This window comes from Oenanthe melanoleuca, chromosome 26, assembly GCF_029582105.1.
Source record: "Oenanthe melanoleuca isolate GR-GAL-2019-014 chromosome 26, OMel1.0, whole genome shotgun sequence".
NCBI lineage: Eukaryota > Metazoa > Chordata > Aves > Passeriformes > Muscicapidae > Oenanthe > Oenanthe melanoleuca.
This window is the reverse complement of record NC_079359.1, coordinates 3,720,724-3,738,884: the sequence shown is the minus strand read 5'-3', so window position 1 is coordinate 3,738,884 and position 18,161 is coordinate 3,720,724. Positions and strand designations below refer to the sequence as shown.

Sequence of the window (18,161 nt, the reverse complement as noted above, 5' to 3'; positions counted from 1 at the left end):
AGGGGGCGGGGCCTGGCCTGGAGGGGCGGGGCGGAGTCAAACCGGGAGGGGCGGGGGCTGTGCCGGGGGCGGGGTTTGTGTCGGGAGGGGCGGGGCCTGTGCCGGAGCCGTGTGCGGCCCCGCCGGGCGTGACGTGCTTGCGCACGCGCAGTGCGCGCGGCCGCGGCCAAGATGTCGGGCCCGGGGCTGGTGGCCGGGGACGTGGTGGTGGATGCGCTGCCCTACTTCGACCAGGGCTACGAGGCGCCGGGCGTGCGGGAGGCGGTGCGTGCGGGGCCGGGCCGGGGAGGGGCGGGGGCGGCGGGCGGCCTGACCCGCCTGACGCCCCGTGTGCGTTAGGCCGCGGCGCTGGTGGAGGAGGAGACGCGGCGGTACCGGCCGACCAAGAACTACCTCAGCTACCTGCCCGCGCACGACTACAGCGCCTTCGAGGTGAGCTGGGGCGGCCTGGCGGTCCCGGTCCCAGCCCCGGCAGGGCTGCCCCGGCCCCGCACCCCGCTTGTCCCCTCTCCGTACCCTGGCTGTGGCAGACCCCGCCTGTCCCCGTTCTTCCCCGCACACACCCCGCAGCCCTCCTGTGCCTCTCCCCCGTTACCCGTTTGTGTCCTGTCCCCCTCCTCCCCACCACACCCCGCTTGTGTCGCCCCCGGTCCCCTCCCTGTCCCTCACCGCTGCCTTCCCACAGACCGAGATCATGCGGAACGAGTTCGAGCGCCTGGCGGCCCGGCAGCCCCTGGAGCTGCTCAGCATGAAGAGGTGAGTGGGGCTGGCCCGGGTGAGCCGTGCCCGGTATCCCAGGGGAGCCGTGCCCGATGTCCCGGGTGAGCCGTGTCCTGGCTGAGCCGTTCCCGGTTCCCCAGGTGAGCCGTGCCCTTTGCAGGTACGAGCTGCCCGCCCCATCCTCCGGGCAGAAGAACGACATCACGGCGTGGCAGGAGTGTGTGAACAATTCCATGGCTCAGCTGGAGCACCAGGCTGTGCGCATTGAGAACCTGGAGCTCATGTCCCAGCACGGCTGCAATGCCTGGAAGGTGTACAACGAGTAAGGCCTCAGCTGCTCTGCTGAACACGAAGCTCTGTGTCGAATTTCTGTGTGTTTATTGTGTGTAAATCCAGTGGGCATCTTTAGAATGTAGCCTGGAATGGCTGAACCTCTGTGAGAGAGCTGTGAGTGAAAGAGGAGGCTGATCTCAAAGCTGTCTCTGTGGCCAAGAGACAAGCATGTGTTTTAATAGATCCCAGTCTTGAATGGTGTGGGTTACTGTTGATGGTAGTGGGTGTTAATTAAGGCTAGTGATGGCCTGTGAAAGAGTAACTCAGTCGTGGAAATTTAGATGAGTTACTACAGATCTTGGGCTTTGCCTGCATCTGTAATAAAGCCTAATAAAGCTGTTGCAAAAGCCAAGAAAAAGTTTTAGAGTTTTCCTGGCTGCAGGAAGCACTGGGGCTAATCCAGACAGAGAATGGTAATGTCCACTTTTGAGAAGGGTTGGCTGAGCCTTAGATAAAAGAATAGGCCAAAGGAATTCCAAACTTAGCTCAGAGAGAAGGCAGAGGGTTCCTGAGCCCAGGAGAAGGGAAGCAAGTAAAGGATCTGCTGGCTGGGACAAGGTGTTTGGGTTGCAGGGGCTTATTGAATCCTTAACTGTGAGAAGTTAAATGTCAGGTGAAATGGGGCTGTTTAGCATTTGTGTGTTTTTAATGCTTTTCTTGAATTCTGTCATCAGGCACCTGGTTCATATGATAGAACAAGCCCAGAAAGAGCTTCAGAAATTGAGGTAGGTCATTCTTATTTATATTTTTGTACTGAAATTAGAAGTGAAACTTTCTCTCCCCCCAAGCTATACCAAGGAAGATGTATATGCTGGCTGCTGCCATGGTCACAGGGAAAAACACCCAGTAAAAACAATAATTAAGAAATGTGACCCTGCCTTCCCCAAGCAGTTATATTTATCATGTCTATTCTACTCAAAATTCTGTGTTTGATTTGTTTGAACCTCTGCTCTGGATTTCTGGAATCTTCCCTGAAATGTAGTAATACTTTCTTTTCACTACTGATAATTTAATGTGCAGTTGTCTCTGTTAGGGCATCTTCCCTGATGTTGGGTTTGGCCTTTTATTTATCTCAGGGCTCTCTGTGAACCCTGTACTGGGGTTTGTCCATCTGGATGTTGTCCTGGCTACACAAATGTTTTCTAGCACTGCTTCTAGGGATTGACTGTACTTGGAAATTAGCAGATACTGCAGGTGCTAAAGAAATGAGGAAATAAAAATACATATTTTTCTCCTCAGAAAAAATATTCAAGACCTGAACTGGCAGAGGAAGAACATGCAGCTCACAGCTGGGGCTAAGCTGCGAGAGATGGAATCCACGTGAGTATTGACATTTCTCAGTTAACCCTCCACAGGTTGAAATTTACTTGAAATTCTTCCACTTGAAATTCAGTGATCCTTTGATGCTACTGTAGGATACTCTTGCTTTGCAGAAAGTGATTTAAAGTATTTGTAGTCTGGTTCCATATTATATTTACTGAGATTGAGTGAATCAAGATGGGAACAGGGTATATTAATTAGCTACTTCATATTTCCTAAGTTATCTTAAACTTCTTTATCTCAATATTGGCAGTTAGTGGATGAGTCTAGTCATTAAATTTTTCAGGTTTAACAGGGTTAAAAATTATTCATTATCACTTTGGTTCAAATGACCATTGATGTCAACTGAGGATTATCATGTGCTAAGAAAAACACTGCTTTATTTGGTATTTCTGCTTCCTTTGGAGCAATAGTTGTCCTTGATTATAAACCAGAGGACTATTACATAACACTTAAATGCTCTTTGTATTTCTTTTGCCTTCCAGGTGGGTCTCTCTTGTCAGTAAAAATTATGAGATTGAACGAACTATTGTTCAGCTGGAAAATGAAATTTCACAAATCAAGCAGCAGCATGGGGAAGCAAACAAGGAGAATATCCAGCAAGACTTTCAATGACTTAATCCTGACTTCTCTTAGTGCAGCATGTGTCAAAAACCACAAACCAGGCACTTTGGAGATGCTGTGTCTGTAGACACCTCTAGTTGCAGTTGTGTGAGGTGGTAAAAGGGTATTTCTGTTGTTTCTTTCCCTTGTTTCAAATTCTAGGAGGAGATAGGGTGGACTCAAAACATCCTGTTCAAATGTATTATAGGCACAATTAAATGTACTGTGAATTGTTTCACTTTTTATATACTTAAAGCAGGAACTCGTGTTGTATTTTCCCCTACACCTTAATAAATCCTGTTTTGCTATTTGTCTGGATTCTGCTTCGTGTCCAAGGCCCAGGAGCTGTGGAGGAGGTGGCTGGGCCAGGGGGCAGTGGGGGGAAACTGGAATTTGGGGTGGGGAGGTCTCTGCAGCACTGGGGTGTGCAGTGCCCACAGAGGGGGCTCAGCTGCCTCCTCCTGCACTGTTCCTCGTGCCAGGGCATTATTCCTGATCTTCCTCCTCTCCCTGCCCTGTTCCCTGTCCCCACGCACTGATCCCCACCCTGCTGCACTGCTCCATGTCCTGGTGTTCTTTTCCCTATGCCCGTGTGCCATTTCCATCCCGCTGCTCTGTTCACCATCCCAGTGTGTTATTCCCAATCCAGCTCTGCTATTTTCTCTCCTGGTGCCCTATTCTCCATCCTTGTCCATTATCCCCACCCCAGTGCTTTGTTCCCCATCCCAATGGGGTATTCCCTGCCCCAATGGGTTATTCCTCATTCTTATGGGTTATTCCTCGGCCCCGTGCGTTATTCCCCATCCCCACGGGTATTCCCGGTCTTCAGGCGTTATTCCCCTCCCCCGGGGTTATTTCCCAGGCTGTGTGTGTCATTTCCCGTCCCAAAGGGTTATTCCCCACCCCGGTGCGTTATTCCCCCTCCCGACGGGGCATTCCCCAGCCCAGTGCCTTGTTCCCCGTTCCCGGTGGGTTATTCCCCATTCTCCGTGCGTTATTTCCCCTCCCGACGGGGGAATTTCCCAGTCCCGTGCGTTGTTTCCCATTCCCGGTAGATTATTCCCTACTCCCGGTGCGTTATTCCCCATTCCCGGGGCTCCGTTCCCCATTCCCGGTGCATTATTCCCCATTCCCGGTGCTCCGTTCCCCATTCCCGGTGCTCCGTTCCCCATCCCCGTTTCCCGTTCCCGGGGGGCGTGGCCATGTCCCGGCCGCTCCCGTCCATTGGCTGGGAGCCGCCAGCGCGGCCCAATAGACTCTCTCCGCTGGGCCCAGTGACAGCCCAGAGCCCCGCCTCCCGGTGACGTCACGGGCCGCCCTCCCGGCCGCGCCGTTGCCGCGGGAGCGCGCGCGCGTGCGTGGCGCCGGTCCCGCCCGGTCCCGCCCGGTGACGCGGTGACGCGGAGCGTGCGCGGAGCGGGGTCGGGTTCAAAGGAGGAAACATGGCGGAAAACAAAGGAGGCGGCGGCGGTGGGGACGCGGCCGCCGAGGCCGCGCCGGGTGGCGGCGGCGGCCTGGAGCCTCCCGCGGGCTCGCCGTCCTCCGCCGCGCCGCCCGAAGAGCGCGAGAGCCCCGGGGCGGCGGCGGCGGCGGCGGCGGAGCGCGGCGGCGGCGAGGCCGAGGCCGAGGCGGCGGCGGGGCCCGGAGCGGCGGCGGGGCCCGGCCCCAGCCCGGTGCCGCCGCTGACGCCCGCGGCCCCGGGGCCGTTCTCGCTGCTGGACACGTGCGCGGTGTGCGCGCAGAGCCTGCAGAGCCGGCGGGAGGCCGAGCCCAAGCTGCTGCCCTGCCTGCACTCCTTCTGCCGCCGCTGCCTGCCCGAGCCCGAGCGCCAGCTCAGCGTGCCCGTGCCCGGCGGCGCCAACGGCGACGTGCAGCAAGGTGAGCGCGGGGCTCGCTCGGGCCCCGATCCGCGGCGCTGCGGGCTCGGGGTGCGGGTCGCGTCCTGCGGGTTTCCATCGCAGCGCGGACCTGTTGGAGCGGGCGGAGGGGTGGAGCGGCTGTGAGGGAACGCTGGGGGGATCGGATCGGGGTTGTTCGGCCTAGGGAGAAGAAGCTCCGGGGACACCCTAAAGCCCCTTCCGGAGCCTGAAGGGAGTCTGTAATAAGAATGGGGACAGACTTTTCAGCAGCACCTGTTGCGGTAGGACCGGGGATAATGGTTTTAAACTTGACCAGGATCGCTTTAGATGAAGCGTAAGAAAGAAATATTTACCATGAGGGTGTTCAAACAGCGGAACAAGTTGCTCAGGGCGGTGATGGAAACATTCCGTGTCAGGCTGGAGCAGGCTCGAGTCTGAGATGTGCCTGCTCGTGGCACTGATGACCTTTAAAGGCCCTTTTAACCCCGAATGTTCTGTCATTCTCTCCTCTCTCTCTTGTTTTGGCTCTCGGGGGTGACACTGGAGGCGAGTCAGGAAGGGGCAGGGCAGCTGCTCGGTTCCACAGCGCTGGGGTAAAACGTGTCTGGTTAAGTTCGGGCTGAGCGTTGCTGCAGCGTTACCTGCCCAGGTGGGAACGCTGTGTGCGCTGAGATAAATCCGTGCAGTGCTGTCTGTCAGCTCTGCCTGGGCAGAACTTGTGCCAGGGAGCGGGAGTACTCTGCTCCTTCCACGTGTTCTTATCAGAATCACAGCTTGGGTTTGGTTTTTCTTTTCTAATATATGTTCAGGGATGGAATTGAAAAGCTTTGGAGCTTTAGATGGGGTGACTCACGTACAGACCAAAGTAGGGCCCTGGTAAGTGGTTGTGCAGGTCCTAAATGGGCTCTATGGTCAGGGAGACCTTGTTTGGTGACATCTTTGCAATAAAGCTTTCTTGTGTTCCCCAGTGAAGGAATTAACCTGGCGTGGTAGAGATTTTTTCATCCAGACTGTTCAGAAGTCCATCCTGGATGTGAACTTAGAAAGTTCATCGGTTTTACAAAGATGATGTCTTAAATATAGTTTGACATTTCACTTAGTGAAGCACTGAGATGGTCTTGTGATCCACGTTTTTAAATTTCAGATTCTACATTTTGTGTTATATCACAGAGTGACAGTGTGATTTGGTTTGGAGGGGACCTTAAAGCTCATCCAGTCCCATCCCCTGCCATGGCAGGGACACCTTCCACTGTCCCAGGCTGCTCCCAGCCCCATCCAGCCTGGCCTTGGGCACTGCCAGGGATCCAGGGGCAGCCACAGCTGCTCTGGGCGCCCTGTGCCAGGGCAGTGATGTGCCAGTGCCATACACAGAACTTGGGAATCAGGATTTATTTTATTAGCAATTAGCAGGATTATCTGAGTCCTGTTGTGTCAGTAGGATACAGGTGTGGGAACCACTGTGTACACATTTTAAGAATGCTTGTTGCTGTGCTTCAATGTAGAAAGACTTCATGCTTGGATTGTTGCAATAAGAGGTTTTAGATGATGTGAGCAAGGTGCAGGGGAGTGGAGCATCTTTCTTGTGAGGAGAGGCCTGGCTAGTCTGGAGAAGGGAAGACTGAGAGGGGATCCCATCAGTCCCTGTTAATATTTCCAGGGTGGATCAGAGAATGGTGTCAGGCCCTTTTCAGTGGTGCCAGGACAGAACAAGGAGCAATGGCCATAAATAATAACACAAGAAATTCTTTCTGTGGAGGGTGGCAGAGCACTGGAGCTCAGCCCGGGGAGGGGGTGGAGTCTCCCTCTCTGGCCACATCCCAAACCCACCTGGACACATTCCTGTGTCCCTGCTCCGGGTGAGCTGCCTCGGCAGGGGGTTGGACTGGGTGATCACAGAGCTGCCTTCCAACCCCGGCTGTTGTGGGATTGTGGGAGTGTCCTGTAGTGTGATCCAGCTGTGCATCCAGCTGTGCTGGACAGGAACTGGCAGCAGCTCAGCTGAGGATGGGCCACGGACCATTGTTGTGGGCAGCTCTGCACCTCGAGAGTGGAATCACTTGAGTGGCTCAGGAGATGGTACCAGTCAATCAGACAGAAAATGGACATTCTGAGCCTCCTAAGAAGCACCACAGTGCTTAGTCACACAGGTTCCTTCCCTGTTTTGGTAGTCACAGAGTCTGAAGTGTTACTTCCACTTCTGCTGATTCTCAAGTCTCCTTCGTGAGGAGCAGGTGCTTTTACATGAAGGAAGAATGAAAGAGAAGTGGTACCTGTAGCTGTAGCTGAGGCAGGTTACACTTTGCTGCAGGCTCTCCTTGCTGATTGTGTCCCTGCTGTCCTTCAGCATCTCTTCACCTAGACCAGAGAAGCACAGGTGATATTTTCCATGTTGCTTTCTTAATTTCAGAATTTGTTCAGTGAGAGCTGTCAGGACTTAAAATATGTGTATATATTGGGTAAAAACTGTGGAAATGGAGTGTGAGGTTGGTGACTGCAGAGCAGTCCTTAGAGTGACTGCACCTTTGCTGGAGAGAGTGATGTTGTGTCTGGATCAGCATCTCTGCTCCTGCCAGGCTTCCACTGCTGAAGAAGGCAGAAGAATCATCTCAGTTCCTGAAAGTTAGAGGAGCCCTGACTAAAGCTTAAAAGAATTACCCAAAGTTGTGGCTTGCTGTATTAAAACAAGTACTTGGTGGGTTCATACCTGTTGTGCTGGTGAAAGAGTTTTATTTTGCTGTTGATTACATTTATGTAGAGAAAAAATAGATGATTCTTGTTTTATATATTTAATATATAAATAATATATATATTTATTTATATATTTATATATAAAACGTATGTATTTGTTTAAAATGAGAAGTAGCATCTCATATTCAGTTTAATGTCCTAATTGGTGATGGGAATGTGCATTTTATTTGGTGGGTAGATGATTTTGTAGTGGTGTTTCAGCTGTTCAGCTGGACTTCTCCTCTCAGGTTGGACAGGTTACAAGAAAATGCCTGCATTGTATCACAGTATTCTGGGAAAAACAAACAAACAAACAAACAAACCAAAAAAACAAACAAACAAAAAAAAAAAAAAAAAAAAAAAAAACAAAAAACAAAACAAAACAAAAAAAAAAAACAACAACAAAAAACAAACAAACAAAAAAAAAAAAAAAAAACCAAAAAAAAAAAACCAAAGCAAAACTGATTTCTAAGTTAGAGATCTCAGACTGTAACAGATACTGTAAAACAGCTTTTCCTGCACCCACTGCTGCTCCTGCTGCTGGAGGAGAGGTTGTTTTGTGGTTTCACTGCCTGGATGAGATATTTACAATCTCTCTTAAGATGATTATCTCAGTGGAGAGAGCTTGGGACTCTCCCAGCTCCTTGGGAATGTCACAGTTACAATTAGGCTGAAAAACCAAACGAGCTGAAAAACCTCCACGGTTGGTTGTGTGTGTAAACTGAGGAACAACATATTTACTACCCAGAGCTGTGGTGTGTGGTACCATAAATTGGTTTGATGTGCTGAATTCAGCTCCTGTGCCCAGTGTTGCTGTGTTTAATTATCACACCTAAAGTGTTTTTTGTTTTTTTAATTTGTGAAAGGAGGACATAAAAGGTCTTAAGTGTGTGAGGATGTGACATGTCCCTTACACTGAGTTTGGTGGTAGTTACTGTATTTTCAGTCTAGAAGAATAAAAATTCCTGCATCAAATAAGGCTGTTTAAGCTGTGTGAATGCAGTATATTAAGTTTTATTAAACTGGATATGAGTAGACATCACCTGCACTCTCTTGATTCTTTTCTCCTGTGTTAATAAGTGAATATATGAATATATGCTGGAGCCCAGCATGAGTTCTGGAAAATGTTCAGTTCATATTCTGGACTTAATAAAAGTCTTGCTGTGAAACTTAAATTTCAGTCTAAATTAATAATGTATTGTAAAATATTTCCATCTGAGAACATTAAGGCATGTGTTATTTTAGTAAGAATGTCTGTGGCAGCTGTTGAACAAGAACATTTCTTTTTCTTATTGAATATAATGTATTGTCAGTTTTATATATATATAATGATATAATCAAGGTTTGTCCAAAAAACAGAAAAGCTGAGTTAGGAGTGGACCTTGAAAGCAGTTAATTTTTTTAAAAATGTATTTTTATTCTGACAGATTTCAATCTGATAGTGTCACTCCCTTGACCTGTGAGGGTTTGTTTCAAGGTCTAATCACTGAAATTAGAGCAGGGCTCTGATGTATGGCTGTGCAGAAACATGCTTGGACCCTTGCAGCACTGAGAGAAATAAATATTATACACGTGGAGTAATTACTATTGGAGTTCTCACCCAATAAATGGGTCCTGGCAGAGATTCATTCCTGAGAGGGCTGATCCCCTGCCAAGCCTGAGCCCAGAACGGAACCTGGAGTTACTGGATTGCACAAGTGCCTGCAAATATTTCCTGAACTGGGAAGTTTCATTGTCGTTGTAGCAGTGTAAACATCTGAGAGGGCTTTAATTATCTTCCAGTCACTTCTATGGGGGAATCAGTCTGGTATTGCCACCCAACCCAAAGCTGTGTGTGGAACCAGGTGTCTCCAGTGATGCTGCTTGCTCGACAGAAACTGAGTTTTGGGAGCTTGGTCAGAGGATGATGTGATAGTTTTAGGCTTGTGCTCGTTGATGTCTCACCCATATCAGCAGGATTTGAAGCCATTTTTTGCACAAATGTGGTTGGAGTGGAGCATCAGGTGGGGTGGCAGGGCCAGGTGTGTCCAGCCCCACCCCAGCCCGGAGCAGGTCTGGTGGGAGGAGGGGCCAGGAGGTTCCTGGAGCCTGGTGCAGGTGAGTGCTGGGATGGGCAGGGCTGGATGGACAGTGGGGAGCACAGGAGATTCCTGGAGTTCCAGGTGAGTGCTGGGATGGGCAGGGCTGGATGGACAGTGGGGGAGCACAGGAGGTTCCTGGAGTTCCAGGTGAGTGCTGGGATGGACAGTGGGGGAGCACAGGAGGTTCCTGGAGCTCCAGGTGAGTGCTGGGATGGGCAGGGCTGCATGGACCATCCCTGGACCATCCCTGGACCATGGGGGAGCTGAATCCCCTTTTCCTGCTGGCCCTCACAGCCTTTGCTGTGAGCCCTGCCCCTCTCCTCACAGCAGCCTGAGCTGGGTTTGCCCCAGTGTGAGTCTGGCCATGCTGGGAGCCCTGTGCTGGCCCAGCCTGGGCTCCTGGAGTGCTGAGCAGGAGGAGGGGTGGCTGTCCTTGTCCTGCTCCTGCAGCCTGGGACATGCTGCTCTCTTGTGAAGGATGTGCTGCTGACTCCTGTTCAACTTGCTGTCCATAACACACTTCAAACATTGTATTTTAGGGTAGTAAGTGAGGACAAAGTTACTTCTTTATCCTCTTTTTTTTTTATAGATTCAATACTCAGAATGTTACAAAGCAACTAAAAAATTGATAAAAGATTTTTGTGCTACACATCAGAGCTGATGCTAAAGGAGCCAAATCGTATGAAAATAGTAATTTTAGTATGGAAATAGAGGTGTTTAGGAACACAAATGTTTGGGATCAATGTTTGAATAAATTTTGTATTTGTAAATTTGAACTGCTGGAAGGACTCTGTGATGTTCCAGTGATGGAGAGGATCCATTGAGTGCTGCTGAGGTGCAAAGGGTTTTTTGGATCTTGTACATCATGTGCATGCTCTGCCCTCCCCTGTTCATGTCCATGATCTCATCAGATCCATTCCATCCTCATTCAGATCAATAGCTCTATTAATTACTCCATTATTGCTTTTTGTTCTCTGTGAGATTTCAGTGAGGCTGGGTTGGGCTGTGATGTGTTTATTTTAAGTTGATTGAAGCCAACAAGAGAATGTGAAGCCCTCAGTGTGATGTTTCTTAGAAAAGTTCCTTATTTTGCTTTAGCTCCTGTGGTGGTTTTAGGCAGTAGATGAGTTTCCATGGCTCCTGTGTGTTCCCCTTTCCTTTCACCCCACCTCCCCTTTCTCTCCCAGGAGGCATCTGTAGTGTTTGTAAACAAAAACTAAAAAACCACATCAGGAGGATGGTTGTAATTGGCTTTGGTGGGGGAACAGGTTAATTCTTACTGGCTCAGGAAACCTTGTTGTTGTAGAACTGGTCTCTGAAACATCTGGGGGAATTCCAGAAGGAAATGCCCAGAAGGATGGGTAGGGAGCAGAGAAGATTGTTTTTGCACAAGAAAAAAACTGGAATTTTCTCAATGGGTATGAGTTGAACACACACTGATTCCTGAATATCAGGAGTGGGGGCAGCAGCCAGAGACTTGACATGAGCTTTCACTGGAGTGTCTCTGTTCTGATCCTGGAAATACAGAGAAATCAACCTTTCCCCTTCCTTCACTGGAGCTCTCAGGCATCTTTGAAACTTGGCAGTGTTTTAGTACCCTTGGTATTGTTATGTCAGCCTGGAGAAAGCAATTCTAAGCAGGTGTTTAATATTTGTCTTTTTGGAATTAGTTCAAGATGAAGCCTGTTGTAAAAATTGCCTGTTTTGAGATGCATTCAGAGGAATGTAGTTACCTTTGGGAAGTGTTAAATATATAAAAGGTATTCACAGAGTTCTTAGTTACAATTAAGAAAAATACTTGTGTTGCAGCTTTAGGTGTGAGTTGGGAGTGGTAGATTAAAAGCATCTTCCACTTGAAATCTGGAGGTTTTTCAGTGTTCATAGTGATTTGCTGCTGGATTATGATGCAGGATTTTTAGCAGCCTGTCTGTTTTTAGGAAAACAAAATCAACTTTCCTCCTCAGTTTACTTCAGTTTGGTGCTTTCTGAAAGCTTTGATGCCTGTGGTCTAGTTCAGTGTGCTTTGTCTGCACCATAAGCAGTTAAAAGGATTACAGAGATGCTGCTCTCATTAGTGTTCTTAAAGTCTTTGGCAAGTCAGGAGGTTGATGAGCAGTGCAAGGAGCTGTGCCTGCAGTTGTGTAACTGGCAGTGAAATCTGTGTGCTGGCATCTCCCTGCTGGGCTGAGCCTTCTCCTGGGCTGTTCTTGGGGAGAAGGGCAGCAGAGCTGGGGCCTCCAGCAAGGCTCTTGTTGTCTCCTTGTTTCACCAGCATGTCCTGCCTTGGGTGACTTCCCAGGACAGGGATCATTCTTGGATGTGCCAGAATTCCCATTTACCTCAGTGTGGCTCTGTCCCTGCTCCCAGGGGCAGGGTCCTGTGGTTCCTGCAGATCCATCCCTGACCACATTCCCATGTTTCAGCTCCTGAAAGGCTCTGTGTGTCTCAGGACGCTCTGTGGGAGTTTGGCACAAGGAATCTGGGAGCCTCTTTCCTCCCTGAATCACAGGTGGGATAAATGGCTCAGGTGAGGAGATGAAACCCATCTCCCTTTCAGCAGGGCTGGCAGTTCCAGGAAGGCTTTTCCTGACTCACAGTCCAAATTTCCAGATAGAAAACCCATTCCTGCTTCTCCCTTCAGGCAGCCTTAGGCAGGGTGAAAGAAAAAACAAAACTCCATTTGGGCTGAGCAGATGGGGGCCAGGGAATGTGTATGACTGGAAATATTTTTGCTGTTCTGCAGAAGTGTGGGACCAAAAGCAGAATCTGATCTGAGCTGAATGATTAATTTGGAATAGGACATAAGGGAAATGTGCAGAGCTGTGTCTCCAGGGTGCTGTGGAAGGGGGTGATGAGTATTTGTGCTCAGGTTGTTACAGGTCTAACACACTTGAGGTGTGTGATAGAAACAAGTGGAGAAATGGGCAGGGTGTGCACTGAAGTACAACTAAAGAAGCTTGAAAACCACTGCTGTTGTCTGCAGCTCTGTGAAACAGTTCATAATCTCCTGTGGCCTTTTAGGTCCGAAGGATAATTCTCCCTGAATTTCTTCATGGAACCACTGATGCCCACAGGAGCACCTGGTGAAGTTTTAGGGTGCTGAATTGTTCTTTTTTTCAGGACCTGAAGCACAACTGTGTTGGTGCAGTTAATGCTGAGGGCAGGATTTTGGTGGCACAAAGGAACTGCTGCAGCAAGTGTTTCAGAGCCTCAGTGCAGGGTTTCATGTGGTGTGCTCAGAACTTCCTGAAAGAAACTTCCCTTTTCTCAGCTCTTTGCTTCAGTGCTGCTCTTGACCTCTGGAGCAACAATTTACAGCTCAAAAATATGATGAAGAATCTCTGAGGACATAGGAAATCTTGATGGTAATAAATAGGATTGAGAGAGATCATAAACCAGCCTGACCTTCATCCTTTGTGTGAATATATCTTATCCTAATTCAGCTGTGATTTAAAAAAATAAGATTGATCTTTAAACAGTGATTTTTACTATGTGCTAATGCTTTTGGAAAGCAGAGTTACAGTGGGAATGTTTGTACCAGGACTCATGTGTTTGATTTGTTTGATGCAGAAAAACAACATAGTGAATTCTGCTGGAGTATAAATAGGATGATACTTTTATATTTCCTTTTATTTTCTTATATAAGTTTTTTGTAATTGAAACTGACTGTGAAAACTTGTTTTTCTCAGAGGTTGTATAAACATTTGAACCTCAGTTTGTCTTAAAATACATTCTCACTAGATTTTTTGCAATAAACTTTGTAAGCTCAAAATTATCTCAAGTTTTGACAGCTAAGAATTTCTTTTTTCTATGTAAATGCTATTTCAGTGTGATTTTCTCTACTTTTCCCTCCTGCCTCACAAAATTAGCCACATCTGTATCTTTTCAGTACATTCACTTTCTAGTACAAATGGTGCTGCAGTAATTTGTTTTTTATTAGATTAAAAGACCAGGATATGAGATGTTTAGTGGCTCATATATTATTAGGAAGCTGCTGTTGGAAATAAAGGGTGTTGAGATGTGAAAAAGGAGTGTAATGTGCTAAATGAGGATTGCAAGACCTTGTGATCTCTTAAGGTGTGTGCAGAACACTGGGGGCACTTTGTGTCACTTTTATTTGAGTGTGGAGGTGCAAAAATTGGATGTTGGGCTGAGAGAGCAAGGTGGAATTATCCCTGGCCAGAATGCAGCCTGTGGGCTCTCACTTGGATCAAAAAGCTTGATTTTATTGCAGCTTTCATTGATTTGGCTACTTTAAAACCAACCCAAAAATTGCCTTAAAGGAAGAGGTTTTCATCTGTGCAATTTGACTTGCTGTCAGATACTACAGCTCTTGAGTTGCTTCTGTTTTGTTATTTTCTTATAATATTTTGTGTGTTTGACCCAAGGCAGCACTAAAATCGAGTTTGGGTTGGGTTTGGTTTGGATGGAGTAGTTTTAATGGTAAATATCTGAAATTTTTGTTCTGTAAGTATATGACATCAGCTGCTGGATGGCTTTTAGCAGTTATTCCCTAAAGAATTTTGTCTCAGTTGTAGGAAAACCTCAAAGTTCTGCATATGGGGAAGGTTTCACTGTGTGTCAAAGCTCTTGTATGTGTAGCTGCTTCAGTACTGGTTATTTTTCATATTCTGCTCTTGAGATGTGTTTGCTTTGATGAGACAGGGAATTTTTAGTTGGATTATTGTTACTCTGCAGTGAATCTCTTGTGTTCTGAAGCCATCATTAATTTTAGCACTTGAAAAAATTAATACTACTCCACTACTAATGTAATTAATCTCCCTGAAATGAGTCCTACTGTCCTAATTGAATATCCACAAAGGAGCTGAGCCTCATTTAATTACACTTCTCAAAGTTGTTTTAGTGTATAAAAATATCCAAATGGCTTGGAAAGCTTCTTGAAGATTATATTCTCAATAAATTGTATAGGAATTTGATTTAAGATCAAATGACACTTATGTGAAGTGTGAGCCACTACCTGGGTTATAAATAAGTTTCCAACCCTTTATGGGGGTTGTTTGTAGACATCTTTTAAATGTCAGTTTTTTTCATGTAGTAACTTCTTTGCAGCTCTGCTGAGGATTTAAAACTAATTTAGTGATTACAAAGGATATTAAAGCAGGATGCTGGTATTTTATTGCTTCATCTGCCTCTCTGACTTCATGGAAATTGATATTAGAAATCTTCCTGGGCGAACACTGGGACATGCTACTGCCATGGGGTTTTCAGGAACATCACTGAGGTCACCCCAGCTGTCTGGGCACAGCCTCTTAATGCTTGTCTTGAGACAGGCTGGACCACTAAAAAATTATTTTAAAAACCCCAAGTGTCTTGAGTTTCATAATCTAAAATGAACAGAGAAAAACTAAATATTTGCTTGAGGACAACAAATGGCTTTGCTAAAAATATAGGATTTTTGGGGAAGAAATAAATAGGAAAAACTGAATACGATGTAGAAATTATCCCAGCTAGGTGAGTGATCCTTTTGTGGAGGTTTTTTGGGATTAATTGTTGTTTTGCAGTGGGGGTGATCCGGTGCCCCATCTGCCGCCAGGAGTGCCGCCAGATCGACCTGGTGGACAATTACTTTGTGAAGGACACCTCGGAGAGCCCCAGCAGCTCCGACGAGAAGTCAGAGCAGGTAGGGACCAGCCTGGGCTGCTGGGCTGTCTGTGCTCCCCAGGGGAATTCTGCTGCCTCTTCCCCAACCTTCCTCTGATTCCTGGGGTGTCAGTGCTCCCCAGAACGATCCTGGGACCTTTTCCCCAACCATCCACTGCTCTCTGGGGCTGTCAGTGCTCCCCAGCATAATTCTGGTGCCTCTTCCCCAATCCTTTGTGCTCTCTGGGGCTGTCAGTGCTCCCCAGAGCAACTCAAGTGCCTCTTCCCCAACCTTCCTCTGATTTCTGGGACATCAGTGCTCCCCAGAGCAACTCTGGTGCCTCTTCCCCAGTCCTTGGTGCTCTCTGGGGCTGTCAGTGCTCCCCAAAACAATTCTTGTGCCCTTTTTCCACCCCTCCTCTGCTCTCTGGGGCTGTCACTGCTCCCCAGGACAATTCTGGTGCCTCCTCCCCACCCCTCCTGTAATTTCTGGGGCTGCCAATGCTCCCCAAAACAACACTGGTGCCTTTTCCCTGATCCCTTCTGCTCTCTGTTGCTGTCAGTGCTCCCCAGCATAATTCTGGTGCCTTTTCCCCAACCCTGCTCTGATTTCTGGGACATTAATGCTCCCCAGAGCGATTCTGGTGCCTTTTCCCCAGCCTTGCTCTGATTTCTGGGGCTGTCAGTGCTCCCCAGAAAAATTCTGGTGCCTTTTCCCCACCCCTCCTCTTCTCTCTGGTCCTGTCAATGCTCCCCAAAATGACACTGGTGCCTTTTCCCTAAACCCTTAGTGCTCTCTGGGGTTATCAGTGCTCTCCAGAACAATTCTGGTGCTTTTCCCCCACCCCTTAGTGCTCTCTGATGCTGTCAGTGCTTCCCAGAACAATTCTGGTTCCTTTTCTCCTGCAGGTGTGCACCAGCTGTGAGGACAATGCCAGTGCTGTGGGATTCTGTGTGGAGTGTGGGGAGTGGCTGTGCAAGACCTGCATAGAAGCTCACCAGCGAGTAAAGTTTACTAAAGATCACATGATCAGGAAAAAAGAGGATGTGTCATCAGGTGAGTGTTGGGTTTCACTTTGTCCTGCCTGTTCCAAGAGCTTTTTCTCTTTAGATGTTAAAAGATGATGGAGGTAACAACCAGCTCTCTGTGTTTTCCCCCCCAGGATTTGGGAAAAGCACAGTAAAAAGTTACCAGTGCAAAATTAGTAGCTGGAAAAACAGAGGAAAAACTAAATTTATAACAGTGATGCTTTGTGCAGTTTGATGTGCAATGCCTTTGGAAAGGATTTAGGTCCATTCTTAATAAACTTCTGTTTTACTAGAACAAGTAACTAAATGGAGGGGTTGGAATCTGGAGAGCAGTGGCATTTTGATAATCTTACCCATTGTCCAAGGAGATGAAATGACACATTTTGCTGTATTTTGTTACAAGAAGCAATTGCAGTTCTCCCTGTAGAAATGTGTATATATAAGTTTATAGTTCCCTTCAATATATGGTGTTACTTGTATTGATATTGCTGAATAAATGTGGAATTTGAATCTATTTTGGGTTTAATCTCTCAGCAAATTTTAATATGTGAAGTGTGTGTAGGGTTTGTTCAGGTGAGCACTCTTATTAGAAATTCTTAGACTGTTGTTTGATTATATATAATTTGGAACCTATTGAAGTAATGTGGAAAATCATCTCAGAACAGGTCCAGGCTATCTGGATTTTATCATTTATACCTGTTGAGGTAATGTGGAAAATGTTCTCCAAACAGGTCCAGGCTGTCTGAATTTTAGCTTTGAAAATTCTATTTGTAAATGGGTTAAAAGTTCTGATTTAAAGATTTGCAGGTTCTCCACAATTTGGATGTGTCTGAAGAATGATCATATTGAGGAAGAGAGATCTCAACACTGCTCTCTTCACTTAAATTCATTTAAAATGAAATTAAGATCTTTATAATTGCTTTGTTGTATCCCTTCAAAGGAACAAACACTATTTTTCTTTCTGAAAATTGTTTAATAGTTTAAAAAGTTTGCTGTTGAGCTTAGTTCTTTTAGACAAGGATCTTATTTCATTTGCTCTATCAAATAAATCTCATTTTGGAGAAGCTTCTCTTTCTGTCTTCATGAATATTTTTAATAAGAAATATTATCCCTATAAGATTAAATGTATTAAGCCTCATAGATGAGAAGTCCTTAAATTCAATCAAATTATAGGGACCAAGAAAGAATTTCTGATGTTTTTACAAGGAATGCTAAATTGTGACTCTCAGTGTGATATTTCAGCTCAGCTTTCCCTTTGATACCTGCTGGGAAAGGGCTGAAGTGACTGTTCCAATAAAATAAACTTTCTATCAGAATTTTATTTTTTGTGATTGTGGGGAAGGGTCTGTCATGGTTTTTTTTTATTCTTATACTCAGGCCTGTGCCCTGGAGACTTGAAATTTATCTCAGTGAGTGGCAGCTGTAGGTTCACCATCTGTTTACAGTAATTGCATGACAGAACCAGCTTCAGAAACAGAGAGTGAAGGAAATGTTCATGTTTTAAACCCTACCTGCTGTACCTTCCAAAGGCTGCTTTCCTCTTTGCTAAGCTCCAAATATCTCCAGAACACTGTGCAACACTTTTTTAGTAAACCCAGAATTATTTTTTGCCATTATTTGTTATTTGGGGGTTTAAGTAACTCTTAACACAGGCAGCATTTGCTTTGCAGTTCCCACTTCAGTTGTGTTTGACTAAATGAGGTGTGTAAGTGAAGGGATAACCTGGAAATCCCATGGGGTAAAAAGGTTTGAGAGGTTTGACCCATCCTTCAGTGTGTCAGAGGGGAGATTGTATGTAATGAAATCTTTATAAGCACACACACTGTGCTGGTGTTTGTGTGCAGTCTTGCAGGGCCTTTTGGGTGAGAAAAGAGGAATTTCTCCTTGT

At 46.9% G+C, this 18,161-nt stretch overlaps 2 protein-coding genes across 3 annotated transcripts in view; both read left to right on the top strand.

The window, feature by feature from the left end:
* Positions 1 to 77: 77 nt before the first annotated feature.
* BCAS2 (BCAS2 pre-mRNA processing factor) lies at positions 78 to 3,284 on the top strand. Its single transcript, XM_056511471.1, has 7 exons — positions 78 to 264; positions 340 to 432; positions 686 to 756; positions 881 to 1,042; positions 1,728 to 1,778; positions 2,293 to 2,373; positions 2,859 to 3,284. Exons 1-7 carry the CDS (start codon positions 172 to 174, stop codon positions 2,986 to 2,988), a joined length of 681 nt encoding a protein of 226 aa, XP_056367446.1. The 5' UTR covers positions 78 to 171; the 3' UTR covers positions 2,989 to 3,284.
* Positions 3,285 to 4,408: 1,124 nt separating this feature from the next.
* Positions 4,409 to 18,161, top strand: part of TRIM33 (tripartite motif containing 33) — a 36,526-nt gene continuing 22,773 nt past the window's right edge. For both annotated transcript variants that reach the window (XM_056511339.1, XM_056511338.1), the window contains exons 1-3: positions 4,409 to 4,854; positions 15,166 to 15,284; positions 16,154 to 16,301. In XM_056511339.1, coding sequence (XP_056367314.1) covers positions 4,419 to 4,854; positions 15,166 to 15,284; positions 16,154 to 16,301 — 703 coding nt within the window. In that variant the 5' untranslated portion in view covers positions 4,409 to 4,418. The remainder of the gene's footprint in view (positions 4,855 to 15,165; positions 15,285 to 16,153; positions 16,302 to 18,161) is intronic.